Source organism: Cajanus cajan, chromosome 9 (genome assembly GCF_000230855.2).
Source record: "Cajanus cajan strain Asha chromosome 9, NIPB_CcT2T_4, whole genome shotgun sequence".
NCBI lineage: Eukaryota > Viridiplantae > Streptophyta > Magnoliopsida > Fabales > Fabaceae > Cajanus > Cajanus cajan.
In genome coordinates this window covers 52,918,928-52,944,546 of record NC_138525.1, presented here as the reverse complement: position 1 = coordinate 52,944,546, position 25,619 = coordinate 52,918,928, and the positions used below count along the sequence as shown (strand labels likewise).

Genomic DNA, 25,619 nt, shown 5'->3' with positions numbered 1-25,619 from the left:
AACTTTCAATTTAACGGTTGGATTTACAAAATTTACATTTAATATAAAGTTATTGAACAATGTAATACTTAGTAAAAGTTATACTAGTGTTATTATAACCCTTCTCATTTTAAAATATAAAAATTATTATTTAAAATTTTAAATTTATAATAGATAATTTAAATTGTATCATAATATTAATTTTAAATAGAAATAAGTAGATTGTTAATTATAAAAGTAAGTATATATGAATAAAGATTAATTAAATATAATATAATTATTATTATTGGTAATATAATTATTAAATATATTATTATATTTTTATAACGGTTCGGATACACCGAAATGAGAGGGATCCAAAAATAGTATAAGTATGAGATTGTATATTTGAGGATGACTTAAATGAATTAATTTGTACTACCTATACTGACAATATGCATATTCCTTTCTGTAGCTTATCTCATAAGAACTCCACAGTTAAGCGTGCTTAACTTGGAGTAATATAGGGATGGGTGACCAAAATCATAAAATCATAAGTGAAGTATCGTTAAATAGAATCCTTGAGAGGCCAAATATGAGTATTTCGTAGCGACCGAATTTGCAACGTCTATAAAATTTAATAAAATAAAAAATAAATCTTTAGCGACCGATTTATTCGGTCACTAATTTGGTCCCCATACACATCAGCGACCAAAATCATTGCAACCATTTTGCGACCGAAATTTTCAAATTTTCGATCGCTATATAGCTTTGCGACTAGGGTTTTTGCGACTACTTAAATTCGGTCGCTAAGGCAAATAGCGACTGATTTTAGCAATTTAGCGACCAATTTTGGTGGTCGCTAAATGCAATTTTTTTTGTAGTGTGATTTCTCACTTTCTCTTACTTGGATAATCTTTAGATGATGGGTGCATTACTTTGGGATGATTTCCTTCTTACTTTTGTTCTTTGAATTCTGAGGCGCCTACGTGAAAATAGAGACATAAAAAGGTTTGATTAAAAAACTATTATTTTAAAAACCTTAATAACCTTCCATTAACCCTCTTTTAGTTAAAACACTTGACCACAATTACAAATTTCCTTTTCTTTTAATAAATATTATAATGACCTTTAATAAAATCACCATATATTATATTCTAAAATATATTAAATAATTAAAACAAATATTTAACAACACCTACTAATAAAATAAAAACATCAAATTTATTAATAAAATACTTATATTATATTATGAAAAATTGAGTGTTACATCAAGCGTTTATTGAGGTAAGGGGAAATTGAGGTAAGGAGAAAGTGAGTAATCTCACTCTAAAAAGTAGGATAATCATTGGATAGTGAAGTTGACTCTCAACCTTCGCATGTTGTATGAAAGGGAAATTTTATTGATGATTTGTTGTTTGTTCCATGATTCTTCAACTTCTTTATCGATGTTAATTGTAATTATTGATAATTAATTTGGTGTAATGAGCCATCTCAATATAATTTGAGTCTCCCATGAATTATTGTAAGCACACCTCCTATTTTTATTGAATATTAACTGTCTTTAATTATTCAAAAAATATTACATTAACACTTGTTATACATATCAATGTTAATTAATAAGTATTAGTAATTTGTAATCTTAATAAAAATGTTCAGAATTTAAATATCAACAATAAACTACTTTAGAAAAGTAATATACTCATCTTATATGTACTCACATTTGTAATCATTGCTAATAGTGTGATTAAGAAAAACATTTGTTACACATCACTTTTAACTTTTCTTAATTATTTTTAAAGCATCACATCAATCATTATTCTAGTTATTTAATTATTTATAAAACAATACATGATGATTTAAGTTACTTGTAATTTTGTAGAATTTCAAGACACACGTGCAAATCAATCAAATAAAACGACAAATGAGCATAGAACGTGGAGGCAGATCTAGAGGAGACAACAATTAGAAAACAGACAGAAACAAGTAGATCCCAGACGAAGTCACGAGCCACCTTGTGGCATCACTTGTACGCAAAAAGACTTGGTAGTTGGTACTTGGTACCTACCACCAGCAGCAACAATTAAGAATACACAAATTGCATCGTGACAGTGAGATGGAGGTAACTATTGAGGAGTCTTTGTCACGTGGCTTAGCTTCTTGAGATCCTCAACAAATGCATCAAGGTTCCGGTGAGAGGAGCCACCGTGGGCCCATGCGGCCTCTGCTGCACTCTTCCACTTCAACGCATTTTGCTTCAACTCCTCAGCTTTTGGCCCAACCATAGCTTCCACCAACAACCTCTGTATTTCATCTCTGCTTATGACTTTCTCCTCAGTCTCATCGCCACGCACTCGAATCCCCACCCCATAAACATCCACCACGAACTTGGCATTCGTGACTTGGTCACTTATTTGCGAGAACGTCAACATGGGCACCCCCGAAGCCAGCGCTTCCATGGTCGAGTTCCATCCACAGTGCGAGAGGTAGCACGCCACCGAAGGATGCGCCAGCACCTCCACTTGTGGGCTCCACTGCACCACTTTCCCTCTCTCACTCGTTCTCTCAAAGAACCCATCTGGCATAACATTAGCCTTCAGCGCCTCTTCCCTCTCAGACCCACTCAACACCCACAAAAACGATACTCGAGAGTTCAACAGCCCGTGAGCAAATTCTCCGATCTGTTCTACAGAGAGAGACACAATGGTCCCCAGGGAAATGTACACCACCGACGCACGTGGCTTTGAGTTTAGCCATTCCATGCAATCATCGTTCCTCAATGCTGCTGATGATGGGTTCTTGAACAAAGGCCCAACGGGCCTTACGAGGTGGAACTGCGACAAATAGTCCAGGTAACCTTGCTCCAACTCTTGGAACGTGTCCATCAACACGCAGAATGTTTTGGACAAGTTCTCAAACTGTTGCCTCACCAATGTCTTGAGAAAGGGAGTGCGACTAAAGGGGTGCAGAAAGTCAGGGATTTCGCTGTGTTTAAGGACTACGCCACCTGGCAATTCAACGAGGGTGTACGGCGAGGAGTCTGTGGGGAAAGGGGACAGTTTTTGGAAGTAACGGTGACAGGCGGTGAAGGTAGCAGCGGAGTGGATCCAGTAAAGTGCAGTAGGTATGCCGTGTTCCGCGGCGACATCGTTAACCCAGGAAAAGAAGGGGTTGTTGATGATGCACGAAACGGGGCGTTTTGCCTCGGCGTGTTTCTTTAACATTTCGGAAACGAATTGCTTCCCGATGCGGTCGAGGTGTGCTGTGTAGTCCAAAAGACTGCGCCTGGCGGGGTGATCGGCGTCGCTCGCAACGTCGTCGAAGAACTCGAAGCTGAGAAAACCGTCGCCGATGGAAGTGGGTGAGGTTTCGTTCATGGTGTAGTCGTTTTTTTGGGTGCCCTTCGTGGTGGAGAAGGTCACATAGCAACCCCTTGCAGCAAGGCACTTTCCTAGTCTTAGCATAGGGCTTACATGGCCTTGTGCTGGAAACGACACCAAGAGGACGTGAATCGGAGTTTCGACTGCCATTGTTACTGATTGTTTTTTAGTAAGTAGCGCTTACGAATGACATGCGACTCACTAATCACTATATAAGAGCATCACAATAATCACGAGAGAGATAAATAAATAACAAGTTGGTTTCATTACTCTTTAATTTCTTTTCTCTTTATTTTTTAATTAAATTATTTATTATTTTCACTTTTTTTTTTTATCTTATTTCATACGTAGGAATGAGAAAGTCTTAGGAGTGGGTATAGGTAATCCTTTCCATCAAATAAATATTCATTTAATATTTGTCTTCAGATTCATGTGAGTATATGTTAATAATTAATCATCTATATTTATACTGGTAGTTAATCAAAATTGTTAATAATATTTTTTTATTTTAATTTAATTAAATAAATAAATGAAAAAATACTATTAGTTATTAATATAAAAAAAACTTTATATTAATAATGTATAAATGATTAACTCATGTGTTAATAGCTGTTATCTCTTTCATTGTCTTGTAATCGTTTACATATTTCTGAAAGTGGAGATCCTAAAATCAGGATTATTGTGATCCTGCGAATATCTTCCATAATCCCAATATATTTGTTTAGCGGGGATTCGCATATTTTTTTAATATTTGCGAATATCTATGAGTATTTATTAAATATTGGGTATCTTTAAAGAAGAAAAAAAATTCAACGAAACCCAGATTTGATTGAGAATAGAATCGAATCGTGGGTATTTTGGATAAAATTTTCATTATCTGAATTTTCAAGGCGTCGAAAGTATTGAAAATTATTGTAGTATATTTGTTTTCTATGCCAAGCAAAGAAAAAGATAAGAAACACGTGTACAGAGATGAAGAAACTTGAATTTGAGGCATTATTTTCATTTTTTTCTTTACAAAATTAATAAAATATGAGAAGAAAAAATTTCGGAAGAAAAGGCTGGTGGACACGCAGCCACAACCTTATAGAAAGTATATTAAAAGTCTAATTTAACGGTATAAAAAAATAATTATTTATTTATATTGTTATAACTTTAATTTTAACAGCAAAAATATACATTTTGTACGTCTCTTATATTATTTAATAGTATTAATTTAGTTTCACTTTAATTATTGGAATCAATTTGATTCCACACGTTTAAAATATATGTCAATGTTTACCTTTCTGTTTAGTCCGTTTAAAAATTTAATGGTGGTGTCTATGTGGAAATGTGTATTATTTTTATTAATGACGTGGATTATTAGGATTGATGAGGTGAATTATTAAGCATTCTTTTAGGGCTGTTGTTTACTTTTGTGTATCATCTTGGTTTCTTCTTCTTCTTTGTGTGTTTCTTCTTCTTCCATTCGTGCATTTCTTCTTCTTTTATTTGTTCTCCATGATGTTGCGTGTCTTTGACAATTTTCGACCAATGAATTATGAATCTTCAATGAATTCATCTTCGTCGGGTATGTACGTTGGTGGTCGTGGTAGATCGTTTGTGCCAGCTTGTTATTGTGGCGATGTGGTTGTTTTACGAACAGCGAAGACATCTGCAAATGATGGTAAAAAGTTTTGGGGTTGTCCCAAGTACAAGGTATGTCTCATTTTAGGTGTAGGGTTTGATTCTCCTTTTGGGGTTTGTGTCTGATAAGTTTTTCATTTTTTTGTAGAGTGGTGATAATGAAAGTGGTTGCAACTTCTTTGAATGGTTTTTAGAAGAATTTGTTGATGAGAAAGACTTGTTGATTGCTAGACAAAAGAGAAAGATAGCCCTTCTCCAAAGTTCATTGAAATCAACAAAATGGTGGATGAATATGTTGATTATTTTTGTAATTGTTTTGGTGATGATAAATGTGTTTGTCATGATGGTTTTATGTAATAAGTTGGGTCAAATTGGAAATTTGGCTTATTTGAAGTAGGGTGGCTGATGATTGTGTTGTTCTGTGTAGTGTTTTATTAGTAATAGAAGGGTGGTTCATGATTGTATCGTAGGGTTATTTATGATTGTATTGTAAAAAGTTGCATTGTGCAAACATTTGTACTACTTTTGAGTTAATTCAGATATGTTGAATGGCACCCTCAATCTGATTTTATATGTTTTGTTTTGTTCAACATTTAAAGACAACAAAAAGAAGCTAATTACATGGCTTGTAAAAACTGAGAGAGGACAACATTAAAGTATGTGATACATGTACAATCAACATTAAAATCAGTAATTAAAAGTGCAACAAAAAGCTTTAAAAACATATATAATCAACATTTGCATTATTTGGAGGCACCATGTGCTTAAGAGGGTGGCCCATTTACACTGCTTCATTGTCATAATACGACTAATCAATATGCAACAACACATACCAACACAACAAGGAGTACAGTTCATATGAGTTTTAAAATAAGAATCTATGGGATCCATTCAATGTCCCAATGCCAGCAGAATAACAAAATAATAACAGAATCTATGGGATCCATTAATTGTACCATAATTGTATCATAAGAACAACAAAGTGACTTGCAAAATATTACATAAAAAAAAGTGGGCTTATCAATTTTTTCCCATTACACAATAACAAAATAACAATCTATATAGTTGTTAAGTCAGACTTCATGGTTTCCAATGGGGTTTCTTCCTAATCTTCAACTTTTCCCTGACAGATCTAGCAGGCTTGGTAGGTTCCCTGGGTTTAATTTGTTGGGGTTGGCTTGATGTTGCCTGGGTTTGTTGGGGTGGTTGGCTTGATGTTCCTTCGATTTGCTAGGGTGGTTGGCTTGATGTTGTCTGTGTTTGGTTAGCTTGAGGTGTCTGCTGGTTAGTTTGGCTGCCTTGAGTTTGTTGAATTGGTGTATGTTTGCAACTTAATTTGTTATGTCCAACATTTAGGCACCTACTACATCTCCTTTGAAATCAATTCCTCTCAATTGTGTATCATTTTTTTCAGCTCTTATGCTTCTAAATTTCTTCTCTTTCTCGGTCTATCAGGCATTTTCTTTGATTTTGGTGGAAGAACGTCATCACACCATGTTTTGGCCCATAGTTGCTGCCCATTTACAGGATATATGATTGGTGCATACACAACTTCATATGTGGCCTTCTTGTAATAGTCTGACACATACTCCTTGGGATCCAAATTCATGTAATTCATACATGATATTGCATGACAACATGGAAGTCCAGTCAGCATCCATTTCCTGCAGCTGCAATCTTATGTCTGCAAGTTGACAATATACTTGTCTCCAATTTAGTTGATGTTCCTTACCTCAAATACCTTCTCTCCAGCCCAACTAACAAAAAAAAATTTCAAATTAGTTATCAAGTATGCTGACCACCATTTTGAAATTAGATATCAATTTTGATATACCTTGGTAACCACCATTTTGTTTGTTGACCTTCTTTATCAAGTTTTTTTTTGTATCTTTGGTAGAATATTTCCTTCATATAAAACAATATTTCTCCGAGTTTTAGCCCATCTTTCCATCATGTAGACCCTTATGTCTTCTAACATGGAGACAATGGGCTTATGTCTAGCTTCGACAATGACACTATTGAAAGCTTCACTCATGTTGTTGACAAGTGCATCACATTTTGGGTTCGGGGTAAACCTAGACTTACTCCAAAATCTGAATTTTTTTTTAAAAATATAATAAGTATCTAAATATTTAATATTAGATTCATAAAGAAATATTTACCTTCGTGGGATCTGAATTAAATTTTGAAGGCTTCCACATTGACTTTCTTAATTTATTGCATTTCTCTTTCCCATGCTTGAGGATAAGTGGATGTGGCAGCCTTCCACATTAAATCCTTCAACTTTTTTCCTGGAAACTTGTTTCAGAAGTTGTTGTACAGATGTCATACACAAAACCTTTAATCTATACCAGGCAATAACTTATTCAAAGTTGGCAGCAAACCCTATAAATAAATAATAAAAAAAGCAAACACAGTTAAATAATATACAAAATATAACTAGCAAAAACTAAAGGTGTGCAGTTATTTAAAATTTTACCTTTTGTTGATCAGAAATGAAGGTGTAAGTACCACAAACTGTGTAGCCACCCAAATCAGAAATTAGGAGTTGTAAAAACCATTCTCATGACTCTCTTGTCTCTCCTTTAACCACTGCCATACATATTGGCAATATTTGATCATTTGGATCTGTTCCAATTACTGCCAATATTTGCCCACCAAAATATCCCTTCAAAAAAACACCCATCCAAACCAATAATAGGTCTGCACTTGAAGAAGCTATCTTTACATGCTTTAAAACAAATATACATCCTTTGAAAAATTAGAAGAACTCTAGCAGGATTTTCATTATTTTCATCATCATTCCTATTACCCTCAACCTTAACCTTGATTGTTGATCCAGGATTTGACCTCAATAGCTCATGACTATAATCATACAACCGCTTGTATTGCTCAATAAAAGAGCCTTCCACCATGCTCTTTGCAGCATTCCTCGCCCTAATTGTCATTGACTTAGATATTCCAGCATTCCACTTCCTTTGGACCCTTTCTCTAATATCATTAATCTTCAATTTAGGATTTTTCCTTATAGCAGTTTTTAGCTTGCCACTTAACCATTTTGTACTCAACAAGTTTACCTTGTACTCTCTACTACATGTGTGTTTATCAACTATCTTTCTTAATTGCCAAGTTTGTTGATGAGGTATTTTCCCACAATATGACTCCCATGGACACCCTGATTTGCATATGACCCGAACTCTCCTGTTGTCATTTTTTGTGAATTTCAAGTTTATACCTGAATGCATAGCATAAGTAATAATTGCTTCTTTGAATTGTTCCCTCCCTAAAAAGTATGTTCCAAGTTCCCATTTGTAATCTGTCATGTTGCTTGGCATCTTAAAACATGGAAATTGGCTTGTCCCAAGACCCTCTTCATCACTACTATCATCAACTCCACTAACAAACTCCTCTGATTCATATTTAGAATCAGAAATACCCCTATCCATATGGTTTTTTCCTTTGTGAACTGAATTTTTAAAAAAATAATTAATCATCTGAATCACTTGAATCATCATTCTCAAATACTGGCTCTGGAATAGGCTTACATGTAGTCTTCTTGGCCTACCCCTCTTGTTGCTAGTCCCTTCTACATAGTCGTCAAAATTGCCATCTCTATTGTCATTGCTACAACCACCTTGCTATTCAACATCAGGTACATCAAAATCATTCTCAAATTCCAAGTCCTTACTATTATTTATCTGACTAACATCCAAAGTTCCTTCAGACACTTCACTTGTTGTGCAAGTTTCACAGTTGCATCAAATAAATCAAATTCAGAAAAATATGTATCATCGTCAGATGTATCACCCAAATGTACTAAAGGGTAGCTATTGTAACTTTCTTCATTTTCTTTGTAATCATTCTCAGGCCCAGACTTATCACCCTTCTCCAACACACCCTTTGTTCCATGTGCCATAACAGGTCCATCTGCCTCAACACGCCTAACAGGCTCCAGCACAGACTTATCATCCTCATTAGGCTCAACCATAAGCTTAACAGGCCCATCTGCCTCAACAAGCCCAATAGGCTCCACCACAGACTCATCATCCACATTAGCCTCAACCATAGGCTCAATAGGCCCATCAGCCTCGACCTCACATTAAATAGGCCCATCAGGCTCAACCTCACACTCAACAGGCCCATCAGCCTCAACCTCACACTCAATAGGTAATGAATGTAGAATTCCAGGTTCAGATGTTGGATGTTCAACATAAAGACTAACATTACCAAACCTTTTTGCTATATCTATCATTTCCATAGCACCCCTATCATCATTTAGTAATTTGAAACCCTGTTCAAAGTCTGTACCACCCATAAAGTACCACAATTTATTCACTATCACATATCCCATTTCCTTTAAAATATTTAAAATCTCAAAATAACTCCACCTATCTGGGTCACATTTCCATGTGGAATCGGAACCCTCATAATTTAACTTTCCTTTACTAACAAATTGCCCCCCATGATGCACAATGACCTCAAAATAATCATCCATTTAAACCAAACCCTAAATACATATAAAAAGACATATTTTAAAATTAAACTATATTTAAAGTCAAATTAAATTAATAAACAACAAGCATGTTCAAATCAAACAAAAGTAGGAAGCGAAAATGGGACTGCACCCTAAACCCTAAACCACACTTAAAACATGAAATCTAACCATGGGACCACACCCTAAAAGCGAAAGTTATAACGCCTAATAGTATTAATATTAACCCCAATAATAAATATATATATATATATAGCTAAAAGAACACATGGATAATAATATTATACATTATATCATATCATAAGTACTTATCATTACAATATTTTACAAAACGCGCGTAGTTATTTTTCTTACCTATATAATACAGACTATTTCAAGCTTATTTACACATCATAGTGTTTATTTTTCTACTTCCATAATAATTACATAGGTGGTTGGAACAGATTCACGATGGGGTTCACATGGTTTGCAGGTGGTAAAAAGAAGGTGACTATTATAGGACCATCAATTACGGTAGGGATTTCTTGATTCGGGGAGAAAGTAAAGCTTGACACTGCTACTCCATTGAAGGTGACTGCGTTTGCCACCGCATCCACACTCCACGTAGTCCCGGAAAATACAGCAGAAATAATTGAAGGAAAAGGAGCAGGGATCGCTGGCACATCCATCTATATTTATTTAATTTAAATTTTTCCAAAACAAGAAATAAGGAGTGAGAACACTTATTAAATAAATATTTTTAATTAAACAAAGAACAAGATTATATGTAATAACATAAAAATTAAATAATAAAATTTGAATCATTTTAATAGTGACTAGTCAGGATAAATGAACATTATTGTAGTACCAACCAAATGTCAACAAAATATTTTACCATGAATGATTACTCATTTAAATCCCCAAGATCAAACCTCCAGCTATAAATAATTCAAACTTTATCTTCTATGGCCATAGAGCAATATTTATTTTTAAAACGAGTCAAATATATTTTAACAACATTATATTATAATCAATTTAAAAATAATAACGCTAAATAAATTTGAGAATTTATCATTATTTAATCTTTAATTAAATAACATATACGTAATTAAAATATATTAAGAGCACCAATAATAATGATAATTATTACAGAATAAATAAACAATATGAACATATTAATAATTATTATGAATAATAATAAGCATAAAATAAGCAAATAAATTAGGTTAGGGGCACCTCACTAGATAAATGTATCAAGAAAATAACATAAATAAATAACATAATAATAAATAAAATTTTAAAGAAACAAGGTTCTCCTCCCCCTTACCTTGAAATGCACACTTATCAGAATTTTATTATCTTACACTGCGGTTTTCCTTCCTTTTGCACGTACTATTACTTTCTCCTTCTATTTTTCTTTTACGTTCTCTTCTCTTGCTGTTTGTTCAAACGGATGTTACTATTTATAAGGGGTTCTCTTCTCTTGCTGTCTGTTCAAACGGATGTTACTATTTATAGGGGGTGATTTTTACTTTGATTACGGAAGGAAGTGCGTAAGAGAATATTTACCTGAAAATAAATCTTCAAGCATTTATTAAGTTGCTATCCACTGCTGCAGATTTAGATAACGTGTACAAGTGTTGCAAAGGAATATTTGATAAAGGCATACGACGTAAGCACTTGGGCTTCTTCAATTCACTGCATATATATAAAGGGAGTTGCTACGGTACCCTCAAAGATCGAGGGGTTCCAATACATTTTTCTATGTAAACTCATAAAATTTTTTAAAAAAATTAATTTAATTATAAAATGAATAATCTAAATTATATTTATAAAATAAAAAGTAAGATAAAATTATAAAAATTAAAATTATAAGATTTCAATAATATTATAAAATATTAAAAAAAAGAAAAATTAATAAATAGTAAAAATAAAAAATTATTAAAATTACAATATAGAAATTCAAAAATTTATGACAAAAAGACAAAAAAAAAATACTTAAAAAATTATTAAAATTAAAATATAGAAATTCAAAAAATTTAAGTGAAAAAATAAAAATAAACTTAAAAAATTATTAAAATTAAATTATTTAAATATATAATAATATTATTGCAAATAAATTAGAATATATAAAATAAAAAATAAAATAACTAAATAATTTAAAAATTGAAAGAATAAAATATTATAAATATTATTTAAATAAATTATTAAAAATATAAAATATTAAAAACTGTACCGGTACCCTCTCAAATAAGATGGGTACCATAGAATTTCTCATATATAAATCCACTGCACAGGTATATATTTGCTGCCACGTAACTGCGTAAATCCACTGCACCTACGTAAGCCATTTTACTTCACTCATCACTTACTTACATAATACTCACATACGTAATAAGGTTCACAGTACACGTTTCATTTCTCTCTCCCACTTTCACATAATTATTTATTAAATAAACATGTAATTTATATTAAATAATTTGTTATGTTATTATAATATTATAAATATCTATAATATCATATATATATATATATATTTAATGATTAAAATATTATTCTAAAAAAATATATATGAATTATAACTATTTCTAAAAATAATAATATAACCAATTTTATTTATTTTTAAATAAAGTAATTGAAATTTAAAAGAAGTATTATTTTAAGAATATATATATATATATATATATATATATATATATATATATATAATATTAATAATGTTGTATTACAAATCTAGAATATTACAAAAGTAAAAAGGGAAAATGGGATGATACCACACTAAAAAGCGATTAATAGACGAAAAGAAAAAAACATATAAAAGCAACACAGAACTGCAAAGATAATAAACCTTATTGAGAGCCTGTTGCAAGTCACAACGAACCCTAAACCCTAAAACGCTTGAGCCAGCAACAACGAAAATGGAACCTCTAGCAACAACCTCGAAAAATTTGTGAGAAGAAACCAGAAAAGAAAAATGATAATGGCTATCAATGGGAGAGAATGCGAAGCTGGGAAAAAGAGGGAGACTTTGAAAATGAGTAAACTTCAACCTTGAAAAATCAAACTTCGACTTCCGGTAGACTTTGAGCATGTTTCCAATGGGAGAGAATGAGAGAATGCGAAGCTGTGAAAAAGAGGGAGACTAAACCCTTGACCATTTCACGTGTCATTTAGAAAATTAACAAACATTGCTACATAGACATCACTGTTAAATTTTTAAACAGACTGAACGGAAAGGTAAACATTGACTTACATTTTAAATGTGTGGAATCAAATTGATTCAAATAATTAAAGTGAGACTAAATTGAAACTATTAAATAATATAAGGAACGAAATGTATATTTTTTACAATTTTAAATGATGTGTGATTCATGTTTGGACGGATCATCGACTAAAAGATTGTCATGACTTTGTGACAACAAATAGTGAGAGATGAGACGTAGGAATTGAGTGACAAAAGTTATATTTGTAATTGTAATCATTAATAATTGAATAAAATAAAATTTAAAATGATTAAATATTTGTTAAAAATTATTATAAAATAAATTATCTAATAAAATATTATTATTTTAGAAATAATTCCGTACCTCACCGTGATGCAGTAGTTGAAGCGGTGCTTCATGTTAGAAGCGTTCCATAAAATGCTCAAATTGCTTAACTTTGGCATAAAATTGGCTTAAATATATTTTTAATCTTTCAAGATAAATTTATTTTTGGTCTCTTAAATTTAAAATTATTATTTTTAGTCTTTGTAAATTTTAAAAATCTTATTTTAGTCCCCCGAATTACCAATAACATATCTAAAAGTGACTAATTAAGATAGTTATACAATATCAACTGAATTTAATATGATGTTTTCACTAACCGGAACACCAATAAGTATATTTTATGCAATAATGTTTGATAAATTCTTTAACAAAATTTGGATATAAGAATTAAAATAAAATTTTATAAAATTATAAGGACTAAAAATAATAATTTTAAATTTAAGGACCTAAAAATAATTACTAAATTTAAGGGATTAAAAATATATTTAAATGTAAAAAATTTAATTGAATTAAAGTTGCTGTTTGTGCTTGAGTCTTGAGAAATGCATGGCAATCTCAAGGGAGGCTATTGAAAACATTTGTGTGTCCCTACGGAAAAGACGTGAGTTACAAACTTACAATGGGCGTTAAGGTTCGAGTTGGACCATTTGCTGTAGCCCACCGGAGTTCGAGTATTTAAGTTAATTACAACTAATTTGTAGACTTGTGCGATTTACGGTAATATAAATATATTAACTAATATAAGTTTATTTTGAAATATACAAATTAATTTTTAAATCTAACAACAAATTATAATGAATAAAGGTGATTTCAAAATTAGTAGTTTGAAAAAAAAAGTTAATGTGCTTTTGGAACACATACAAAATATATAAAATTAATCAAATAAACAACTAACTAGATAAATTATTATGAAAGCAATACTTTAAAAAAATGTCCTATGTCTCATTATATTTCCTTGCAAGATTTGCTCTAATAATAGCACAATAGGTTCACCTCTATTCTTAATCATCAATTGTTTAAAAAGAAATACTAAATAAATATAAGACAAACTCAAGGTAAAATAATGGAGGGGGCATAGATTGTAATTACATAAAATCCAATGAAGTTCTCAAATTATGGTTCTCAAAGTAATTCTTAAATTATTATTATCATATCTATCTTTCACTTTATACATTTCTTCCAATGAAACGTCCATTCGACACAAAAAAAAAAGAAGCAAAGCCTTACTTAACAATCTTTCCTTTGGATTCCCCTTATTATCCTTAATGGCAAATGGTCTACCACAAACAAAATCAATTATGCATAGATAGCACAACAAACAACCCTTTCCAACAAAAACTGTTTCAAATCTTAATGTTTTTCATCTCTTCGATTACATTCCCAAAATATTATCCTATCATCCTCATGTTCATTTCACTATTCATAACCACCAATGTTATACGCATAAAATCAAATTGTAAAAGTGTTTTGATAATCCCACATGTGATATTAGATCACTCTATTCATAAAAACTTAATAAACTAATCAAATAAATTTCAACCTCAAATTAAACAAAAATAAACATAAAAAACCTTTAAAATAACAATAATGAAATATTTTTTTTTTAATAATATAATGATTTACATTGCTTTCTCCCACGCTTTTCACCATTTATCATCTTCTTCATCCTCTACTACTTATGATCTCACCCATAGATAAAAACCTTCCATTAGTCTTTGGAGTTTAAGCAATAACAACTTTTAGTAGTTGAAGTCAATGAAATCTCATGTTATTTCATTCTATTTTAACGTAAATCTATGCTCAAATAATATACGATGAAATACACATGAAAATCTAAAGTAACTTACGTAGTTTCATTGGAAAATCAAGAAGAAGGGATTAAACAAAGGTAATTTTGATTTGTTCATGGTTGAGAAATATATATAGTTTGACTAGAAAGAGAAAAAGGTGACTAGACAATAAGTTTGAGAGTTAGAGATGTAGAATGTGAATGGGTGTTTCGTTGAAAATATGGATTAATGCAAAATGTGCCTTCTTGTTTTTTTTTTCATTAAGAACATGGTCAGATGCAAAATGTGAATGAATGTGAGTTAAATTTATGTTGAGAACATTAATGCATGCACAAAATTTCAATGGACGTAAGTTAAATTTATATTTCAAATTCAATTAATAATGTAGTTAATAATATAACAAATTATTCTAAAACTATGTTTATCTAAACTTACTCTATTTAATAACTCATATTTTACAATAAATTTTAACGATCCAACTATTGAATTTAAAGTTCTTAATACATAGATCAAGTCTGCAAATTTTAAAAATTTGAAGACCATTTGATTTTTTTTATTAATTCAAATCAACGTATAAAATAATTTTATGATTATATGTTAATTTGAATAATGAAAGGAAGTATCAAATGTTTTTTAAATTTTTTTAAAAATTTAAAATCTTGATCTATGCATTAAGAACTTTAAATTCAATTGTTAGATCATTAAAATTTAATGTAGAACATGAGTTATTGAACAAAATAAGTTTAGATAGACTTACTTCTATATATATATGTATGTGAATATATATATATATATATGGTAATTATCTTGATTGAAATAAAAACATATAATTTTTTTTAAAATAAAAGTATTGAGAAAAGATATAACTTAGTAAAGACTTTTAATATCTTAAATGAATGGGTTATGCTTAGATGATTGTCAACATTCAAGAATAAATGAATGGATTAATTAATGAGAAACCTTTTGTCTTGATATCAGCAATGTAATGTTAGACCTCGTGACCAAATGTTGGTCGTAACAAAATCATCAAACAAAATTTAAATAAAAAAAACTATTAATCAAAAAACACTAATAGATTTGTATTCCAAAAATAATCATGCTCCATCAATTATGTCACAATTTGAAAGGGAATAAGATATGATTTTCTTCAAAACCATGTAGAACAAATGCATTGAATTAAAAGATAAAATAATAAATAAATAAAAATAAAGTGCTTAAAGCATGGGAAGCTATGAGCTAAAAGGTATAACACTCCAAGATTTTTGCTTATTAATTAAATATTATTTTTAATAAATAATTGGATTGATTTTTTATAAATGTATTTTATTTATATGAAATTTGTTTTTTAATTAAATATATATTATTTTATATTGGAGGGAAAGGAAGTGAATCATAATTAAAATTGTTTTACTAAATGGTTAAATATTAGTTAAGGTTTTAAGCTTTTCATTTTTTACTTTTACATTTGTACTTTGAAGAACTAGGAGAAGAACCAAAGTTCATGGAATATCATCCTAGAGATCCGTGCCCTTTGGCGAGTGTTCACCAAAATAAGGAGGGAGCAAGTAATCTCACTCTAGGTGTGAGATAATTATTGGATAGTGAGATTGATTTCCAATATCTTCTTTGTTGTGTGCATTGTACAAGGGAGAAATACCAAATTGTGACTTGTGTTGTGTTTCTTTCTTCCATGTGATTCTTCATTGCCTTATTTAATGCATTGAACCTACATGTATGGTTAATTTCATATATTAAACTAATCTTCTAAACCTTGAATTGTTCATGAGTTTCTATGAGAACTTTAAAGAAATGCATTATTGGTGATTGTAGAAAAGTTTATATGAGTATGTAATTATATGTAATTCTAGCCTTTTAAAAGCGTATTTGACTTGTTGAAGTGTTTTACTAATTGGGTTTGTAAATTGATAACTTGCACTCGTAGTATGAAATTTGCATTTCTACAAATTTTGAGTTTCTAATAAGACGTCAGGCATCTTCTTAGGCCTGCCAGGCGCCGTTATGACCGAGAGCAAAGTTTGTTCTCTATGTCACTCACATTGGGAGTGGTTGGTCTATGCTAGGAGTGGAAGCTCCTTGTGGTTATCTTGTAGGGCGTAAAGTGAATAATGTCAGGAGCGAGTTATCTCGAGAGCTACATGTGCTCTCTGAGTATGCCACTTTGGGCGTGCAATGGTTGCCATTGGGCGTCATTTTGTGCCTAATGCCTTTTATTTATTGTAATTGATGGTGATTGACTTAGATGATTCTTGTGCCAATTGATGAATATGATTAAGTAAGGTTATTTGAGCATGACTTTGTGATGTTGAAATGGATGAATGTTGCAAATAAATTGATGTTGACAAATCATTGTGAATATGTATTATGATATTGCATCGAGTCTCATGTGATACAATGATAATACTAAAGTTTAAATAAAATCCTGCACATACCTAAATGTATCTGTACCAAAACAAAAATCTTGATGAAAAAAAGTTATTTTCTTCACTTTACAATGACTATATTTTTAGTAATTGAAAAATATCTTAAAATGAATGATGTTTTTAACTTTTCAACGTAACATCAATTATTTATTTTCTAATTTTTTCTTTTACAAATTATTCAATCATCACAATTAAAAAAAATAATGCATTTATTAAAAGTAAATATTTTAGTAAAATTTTATCAAAATAATAATATATTTATTGATGTACTTAACACATATATAAATTTTTTAAAACTGTTTGCATTGTGATACCGAAAGTATATCATAAAAAATTGTGGGATTGTTAGACATTATTTAGATCAGTTTAGTGATGATTCCCTACCATAAATGAATTTTGCACTTGGTGGAAGACTTAGTGGGAAGCAAATATCCAATCGTTACACGGAAGCATGTAAGAGCCCACTTCCTTTGAAATAATTTCACTGAATTTAATTAAGTTAAAACAAGTGAATGAATTATGGAGCTTTTCTTTCCATAACGAAACTCGTAACATAGGATGAGCACACTGAAGGCGTGATTGGCGTGGCGAGAGACAAAAGACGCCATTTCTTACGAGTCCAAGTCGCATGTCAACTTTGCCTAACAATCTCAACGACTTCTATGTTCTATCATCACTCAGTCAAATTCAAAAAACACCTTTCTTAGACATAACAAAATACACAGTTAAGGTGGTAACCTGTTTTTATTTTAAGAAATGATAATACACAAATAAAGATATAATAATTGAAATATTTTTTTTTTCATTATACACAATTTTTAGATTTTTTATCCTTATAAATTTTATAATATATCTTATTTTATCATTTATTTATAGTTAACAAAAAAATTATTCAAACCTTTCAATTATTAATTGCCAACTATAACTCAACTTTAATTAAATTTATCTTTTGTTTTCTTTAAATACATGCAGACATAAAGTATTTCTTTTAGACAAGCTAGCATAACAGAAGTACGAGACCTATTTTAGTGTATATTTCTTTTACTTTATTTAGACTTACTTAGAAATATTTTAAGAAATAATAATACACAAAGAAAAAACATAATAATTGAAACAATTTTTTTAATTAAAATAATTTATCTATAAATAAAAGTTAAAATAATTTAAAACTAATTAAAAAACTAAATTATAAATACCTCAAAATATATTTTATCAATAAAATGAAATTAAAGTTAATATAAAAATAGGATAAAAACATATTATTTTTATCATTTATATACCTACTTTAACAGATAATTTTATTAACATTTATAATTTAATAAATTAGTTTAAGTTTTCTGATACGAGCTACATTTTCAACAGCTTTTAACAAGCCTATTTATATTCATCTTTAAAAAATTCATAAAGTATTGCCATTTTACTCCATTCAAATGTAAATCGTTTATACTGTTATTCACTTATTCTAATATAAATACCCACGAATGACACCCTGTTATCGTTATTATTAACATAAAAACTCTGTTGAAAGTTAAGTTGTAGTAGTCGTATTCACAACCAATATGAAAACTCGTAGTTCTACGAAGATCTCTGCAAAATGGGTTCCAATTTTTTCTGTATTTTCCTTCCTTATTGGGATGCTCATAACTTCCAGGTCTCTCTCTCCATCATCATGTCTCAACTTTTTCTCTTTACTCTTTTTATCATATGATTCTTCTCAGTTCTGGATTTGGTTCTGTTTACTTTCATTTTATCTTGTTCTCATGAAACTGAAGTTTGAAACTTGGGTCTGTGTGTTGGCACTGTTTTTCCAAGTTCAAATTTTTATGGCTTGTGTTGTGTCGATGACTGAACAACAACATCTTTGTTACTTTTCAGGATGTGGGAACCCCCTGAATCTAACGGGGCGTTTCTGTCGAAACATCGACATAATCAAGAACTTGAAGTGGTGTCAGGGGATTGTGCTACTAAAAAGGCATGGTTTACTCACATTGAATTTTTCAGTTCCATTTTCACGTGTTTTAAATTATGATCCATGATTTTGAAATCTATGGGGGTGTTTTGGAATGTGTCACATGCAGCCTGTGCAGGATAAGGATGTAATCAGTGAAGTATACAAAACCCATGAGGCCATTCAGTGAGTGCTAAGAGGAATATGTTTCCATTTTGGTTGGATTTTCTTGCAATTTACAATTGAAGTGTTTGTTGAATAATTGGTTTTTTTCTTTCTTTTGAGGGGTGTCAGATCTCTAGACAAGCAAGTTTCCATGCTTCAGATGGAGCTGGCAGCAGCAAGGAGTACTCGAGAACCTGAGATCTCGGATGGTTTGGCTAACACCTTGGCTTCGGAGGTCTCCACTGAAGGCCCTCCCAAGAAGAAGGTGTTTGTAGTGATTGGCATAAACACTGCTTTCAGTAGCAGGAAGCGGCGAGATTCAGTTAGAGAGACTTGGATGCCTCAAGGTATCTTATGCTTCTAAAATTCTAATGCAAATTGTTTTAGTCTAGAGTCTGTTTAAATACAAGTTAAAAGTGTTTCTAAGAGTTTCTCTACCAGAAAAAACTTTATTTTCAGTGAAAAGTTCTTCTAAGTTTGTATTCAAACAAATTATTAATCAAAATGGTGATGGACTAATTTGTAACAAGTTATGGTTTTGGCTCTCCCTCTTGATCAGGAGAACAGCTTATTCAATTGGAACGTGAGAAGGGAATTGTCATTAGATTCATGATTGGTCACAGGTGATTTCTTGTGGGATTTTGATTGTGATAATATAACATGAAATTATCATCAAAATAAAGTATGGTGTGATTGTGTGAATCAAGAGAGGAGAGAGTTACAATAATGCCTTAAGTGACTAATGAAATTATGGTTTTATCCATAATTCCATCCAATGTGAAGATATTTGAAGTTTCTTTTGTTGTGTGAAACACTGGTGTTTGTTATTTTTGTTAGTATGATAACACGAAAAGATTGTTCCTTGTTTGATATAACAATATTACTTCACTCGATTACGATCTTATCTGACTGCTAGGTCCTAAAATGAGCCAAAAATATGGTCACGTAACACATTTTTAATCCTTACCTTGAAGAACAGTTATTGGTTACCAATTGCAGCAGAATCTCTGTGTAACCCTTTACATTTTCTAATAAAATTAATCACACAATCTCATGTTGAGATGAGATGGTTTACTAGTATAATAGTATTCTATGATGGTAAATGATCAAACTCATTATTGATTCTTGACAGCATATCTGTTAGAGAAGATATCCTTCCTTTGAAGTTTCATTGCATATTTGTTGTTGCTTATTTTACTTCAAATATGAAGACTTAGTAATGTTAGGGAGCATGATTTCAAAATCCCGTGTTAATTGGAAATCATTTGGCAGAAGTAAGCTAGAATTGTGAGTCTCTGCTGCACTATAATTTTCATGAAAGTTTCGTAGGAGCTGACCTTGTTGACCATGAAGTATGTGGAAAATTGTTTGTGTTCATTATAGGTTCAGCTTGTGATGGTCTTATTCTTTGTATTATTAAAGTGATCCTTGCTCCTCATAACCAGAATCCATGTTTCCATTAAAAAATACAATGTCAAGAGTTTAGACTTGGAAACCTTAAAAGTTGAAAACATCTTAAAATGCAAGTTGTGACATGGTTGGGCTTATGAGGTCTCAATTGTTGATGAATTCACGGAGAAACAGATTCCTTTCTGTTTAATCTAGACAGTTCTGAAGGCTGAAGGGTAGTAATTAGAAATTCAATTTCTTCACCTTTGATACCATAGAGATGTTTTTATTCTTTTCTCCAAATCAACATTCTTATGAACCCGCACAAAATGATTTTCTTATTACTGTAGTTGAAGATAGAGATATGATTGAATCGGATGCACTGTCACGCTTAAAGAACTGACATGAATGATATTGTCATTGTTTGTCCCAGTGCAACTTCTAACAGCATTCTAGATCGAGCTATTGATTCAGAAGAAGCCCAGCACAAAGACTTCCTTCGCCTGGTAAAGCATATCATTAGAACTGTTTATGTGAGATAAATTTGGATAATCTAGCAGGATTATGATATTGTTTATTCATTTTGTAGGAACATGTTGAAGGGTATCATGAATTGTCTGCAAAGACAAAAATTTTCTTCTCTACAGCAGTTGCAAAATGGGATGCTGATTTCTACGTAAAAGTGGATGATGATGTGCATGTCAATTTAGGTATGTGCTTTCTCAACATTCTCGACATTTTTCATGTCTCCATGCCATTGTTTCCTTCACCACTTTCCTCCATTCCCCTCACAATCAAGGTTTGATCTAACAACTTCTACGATGTAGGCGTACTTGCAACAACCCTTGCTCGTCACCGTTCAAAACCCAGGGTCTACATTGGATGTATGAAATCTGGACCTGTTCTTTCTCGAAAGTAATTCCACTGGACTGATATTTGGTCATTCAATGATCCTCATTGTGACTTTGTAATTATCTGATTTTTTTTTCTTCATATTCTAGGGATGTTAAGTATCATGAACCTGAGTTTTGGAAATTTGGAGAAGAAGGGAACAAATACTTCCGACATGCAACTGGGCAGATCTATGCAATCTCTAAGGATCTAGCCACCTACATTTCCATTAACCAGTATGAATACCTTTTTTCCATGCAGTGTTTAATTATTAACTAGCTACCTATTTAGCTAATTAGACCATACAACGCTGATTAATGGATGATCAAGAATAGATTTAAGTTGAACTGTTTTAATCATTTAAGTCAGTTGTATGGTCAAGACAAATTCTTCTAAAATTCTCACTAGATTCATCCATATATATGAAGAAACATTTTTAATGTGAAATTAATTGCCATCCCAGACTTTATAGTTCTGCCGATGCCAATAAAAAAGTTAAATAAATTTGAGTTAGTTAAGAAGTGCTTTTTATTCTAGCTCATAGATCAGTCAAAGTTTGACGGGGATCCTAATTTTGACTACAGGCCAATATTGCACAAATATGCCAATGAAGATGTGTCACTTGGTGCATGGTTCATAGGTCTAGAAGTTGAGCACATAGATGACCGCAGTATGTGCTGTGGAACTCCTCCAGGTATGGTATCTGAAAATTCTGAAAAATACAGAAGGCCTGATGAACTTTTTCATAAACTAAAATTAGATAATACATAACTTAAAAAAATATTTTTAGAAAAGTCAATATGAAAAAGTTTCTATAAAATTAGCTTATATATAAGCTAATTTTATCTTATGGGGAAATTAATTTCATTTCACTTTCTTATTTTCTGTTTAAGTGTTTCTGGATAAATTTGTCCAATCAGACCTAAAATCTATATTTATTCAAGTAATTCTAGAAGTTCTGGCATTTATAATGTATTTTGGTGTCATTAGATGATTCTCATGAAACTTTATTTCTAACCTAATATTGTTTGTGTAGACTGTGAGTGGAAGGCACAAGCAGGTAACATATGTGTTGCATCCTTTGACTGGAGCTGCAGTGGAATCTGCAAGTCAGTGGAGAAGATCAAATTTGTGCATTCAAAGTGTGGTGAAGGAGATGGAGCTGTTTGGAGTGCTTTATTTTAGGTTAGGTTGGTTCAATGGAAAACCAACTGATTCACGTGTTGGCATGCATACCTCCCGGTCTTGTTTTTGAGTGTGGGAGGATATGATGATAACTATACTAGGTATTTTGTAGCATTGGCCTCTTTCTTACATAATGTATATTTTTATATTTTTGTTCCTTTAATCCTTTTGTGCAAGGTCAATTTTCAATGTAGGATACTGAAGAGCAATGAATTGATAGTAATGATGATTCCTTTGGTGATAATATGAATTGTGAAGTCACTTTATTTTTTTCTGCTAATATTTTATTTTATCCATTAAAATTTCATCAACGATTTTAAAGTTTGAAAATCATAACTTTTTTTAAAAAAAATTTAACATATTATTTTAAATTCACCACTAAGTCGGTTTTAATGATTCTTTCTCTACTAATATGAAATCACAAGTTTCAAAATAAGTAATATTTAGATTAAGATTTAATTACATGAACTATTTCAAAAATAAAATTAAATAAGTTTCTGTATTTTAAAAGAAATATAATTGATTCTTTAAAATTATAAATCAATTTGTAATTGGGTTTCTTAAGCACGGTTTCATTAAAGTAGACGGAATTTTTTAACCAAGTTATATAAATTTTAATAACAGACTTATTTAAAATCTTTAAAATTCTTCGGTAGTTGCATTTTACACTTTTTTTTTTTAACTAATTGTATCATTTCTTGTTTTTTAATGATTATTTGAAAATAACGAGAATGTAATTTTTTTCTTCTGAAATTTTAATTTTAAAAGAGTATTTAATACATTCTTAATTAATGTTTAGAGAGGATATTTAAACAATATTCTGAAATTTTTATCTTGAAACATGTTAATAGCTCTCTCAGAATTATGTTTTTGAAATTCAAAATTAAATGTCTAGAAATAATTTGTACATTACTTAGGGGGGCTGGTTCATTGGGGCCCCACTAGATGAGTAGGGGCTTGAGGAAGCCTGCTTTTTGTCCCCACAGAGAGATCCAAGCCAGTTTTAAATCAAAATCAATTCCAATAAATTCTAGAAAGGAAAGAGAAAACACAAGGTTGGATTTAACGTTTGGAAATCATTAAATGAAAACAACTCCAACTTCAAGTTAGTTGATATACATGTATAATAAATTATAAATATGTTAAAAAAAAATTTCATGAACAACTAAATTATTTAGTTAATCTTTACTCGCTTTAGACAACTCATACAAATCATCTTTGGGTGAAAAGAAACTATGCATATCCCGTTGAAAGTGTTAACTTTGTATGAGAACTTGATTATTGGATATTTGGATGTGGATTTGTTAAATGTTGCGTAGCACATCAAGAAAATAGCTTATGCTTCTTTGACAAGAGTGGGTACTGAATGGCACCACCGCATTGTCTCCTATATGTTACAGTTTTATTCCCTTAATAATGCAAACAAGTTATGGAGCACGAGCACCACTCCTCATCACCCAACCACATGTATTAACTACTCCTTCCGGCTTATTATAAGCATAGTTTATTTAGATCATATCATAGTTTTTGGAAAATATTTTTTTCTTATTAAAGATTTAAGATTATCGGATTATATGTTTTTCTTTCTCAGTTTTCAAACCCTCTTCAATATAATTTACATTTCCCATTTTGTTGGTATATTTATATGAGAGTATAGTAGTAATCTTCTTCTTGTATCTTGAGGGTTGGACAGGAACTCCGAGTTACAATATTAAGAGGGGAGATACCTGCAAAAAGCACTCTAACGCTCAAGTCATGATAAGCATGAATATCGATAATAGTAATAAATGAACTGTAACAATACCTCGTTTTGTGTGACTATTTATACTAATCATATTAGACTCAGGTGTGGTGGACCTCATTCCATGATTGCCAAATTAGGTAATGTGATGACTAATGACAGATTATCCTTTAACATTCTAGTTGTCTTTACTAATCGTAATTAGCATAAACTAACCATGTCGTTGTCTCGGCTCTGTCGACCCTCGGCTAGACTGAAAGGATGTGGGTCGTTTGGTATACTTGAGCGTACCAGCCATGTCAGTGACTGAGACACCCGAGCTCTTACATGGGGCGGGATTGGTGTCTCGATTATTGGTATTATCGAGAGGACTTTGAGAGAATTACTAAGGTATTGTAATGCGCGAGCGTTCGACTGTCTCGGCTACCAGTATGGTCAAGACAATATGGCTAAATAGTTGAAGGGATCATTCAGATAGAATCGAAATGTATGTGTGTTCGACTGTCGATGTGACTAAGACAGGTACGCGATGAAGTAACTAGATAAATGATCATGTCATGCCACAGTTATTTCGGTACAATTGGTATTGAAACATAAACTTTAATATGAAATAATATCTTCATTTCACTCAATTTTATTTCTCAAATTATATAATTGGTGTGAAGCAATGGCTAGGCATAATTAACCTACAATAGGGGTGTACAAAAAATTCAAATCGATTCGAATTGATCCATAACCGATTCGATCCATATTGAAAAATCCGATCCATTTTAAAAAATAATCCAAAGTGATTCACTTTATAAAATCAGTTCAGTTATCCGATCCATTTTTACAAAGTGGATTTGTTCAGTTCGGTTTGATTTTTTAAAAAAATCGATCCATATATTAGTAAAAAATAGATAATTATACTTCGATCCATATTTTAAAAAAACCAAACTAATCTATTTTATAAAAAATAAATTAATTAACCAATCTACTTTTATAAAACGATTCAATTTAAATTTTTTAAAAATTCAATCTATGAACATCCCTAACCTGAACGTAAGTTTTAAACCCTGCAAAAGGGAAAGCGAAATCTTTAGCAGT

At 31.1% G+C, this 25,619-nt stretch overlaps 2 protein-coding genes and 1 pseudogene across 4 annotated transcripts; 1 reads left to right on the top strand and 2 right to left on the bottom strand.

Moving 5' to 3' along the window:
- Positions 1-1,862: 1,862 nt before the first annotated feature.
- Positions 1,863-3,556, bottom strand: LOC109814813 (limonoid UDP-glucosyltransferase). Its single transcript, XM_020379327.3, has one exon. The coding sequence runs from the start codon at positions 3,486-3,488 to the stop codon at positions 2,085-2,087; it is 1,404 nt and encodes a 467-aa protein (XP_020234916.1). The 5' UTR covers positions 3,489-3,556; the 3' UTR covers positions 1,863-2,084.
- A 3,971-nt stretch (positions 3,557-7,527) lies between these two features.
- LOC145952172 (uncharacterized) lies at positions 7,528-11,024 on the bottom strand (annotated as a pseudogene). Its single transcript, XR_014429861.1, has 2 exons — positions 10,763-11,024; positions 7,528-10,124 (listed from the first exon to the last, which is right to left on the bottom strand). The product of XR_014429861.1 is annotated as an uncharacterized LOC145952172 (transcript).
- Positions 11,025-18,706: 7,682 nt separating this feature from the next.
- Positions 18,707-23,038, top strand: LOC109814812 (Galactosyltransferase family protein). Of its 2 annotated transcripts, none has more exons than XM_020379326.3 (11): positions 18,707-18,865; positions 19,090-19,186; positions 19,293-19,348; positions 19,457-19,674; positions 19,887-19,950; positions 21,150-21,222; positions 21,306-21,426; positions 21,544-21,631; positions 21,718-21,843; positions 22,192-22,301; positions 22,644-23,038. In XM_020379326.3, the coding sequence occupies exons 1-11, from the start codon at positions 18,774-18,776 to the stop codon at positions 22,790-22,792; spliced, it is 1,194 nt and encodes a 397-aa protein (XP_020234915.1). In that variant the 5' UTR covers positions 18,707-18,773; the 3' UTR covers positions 22,793-23,038. The 2 variants fall into 2 exon arrangements, with proteins under 2 accessions (XP_020234915.1, XP_020234913.1); XM_020379324.3 differs by having other exon boundaries at positions 19,448-19,674.
- Positions 23,039-25,619: the final 2,581 nt, after the last annotated feature.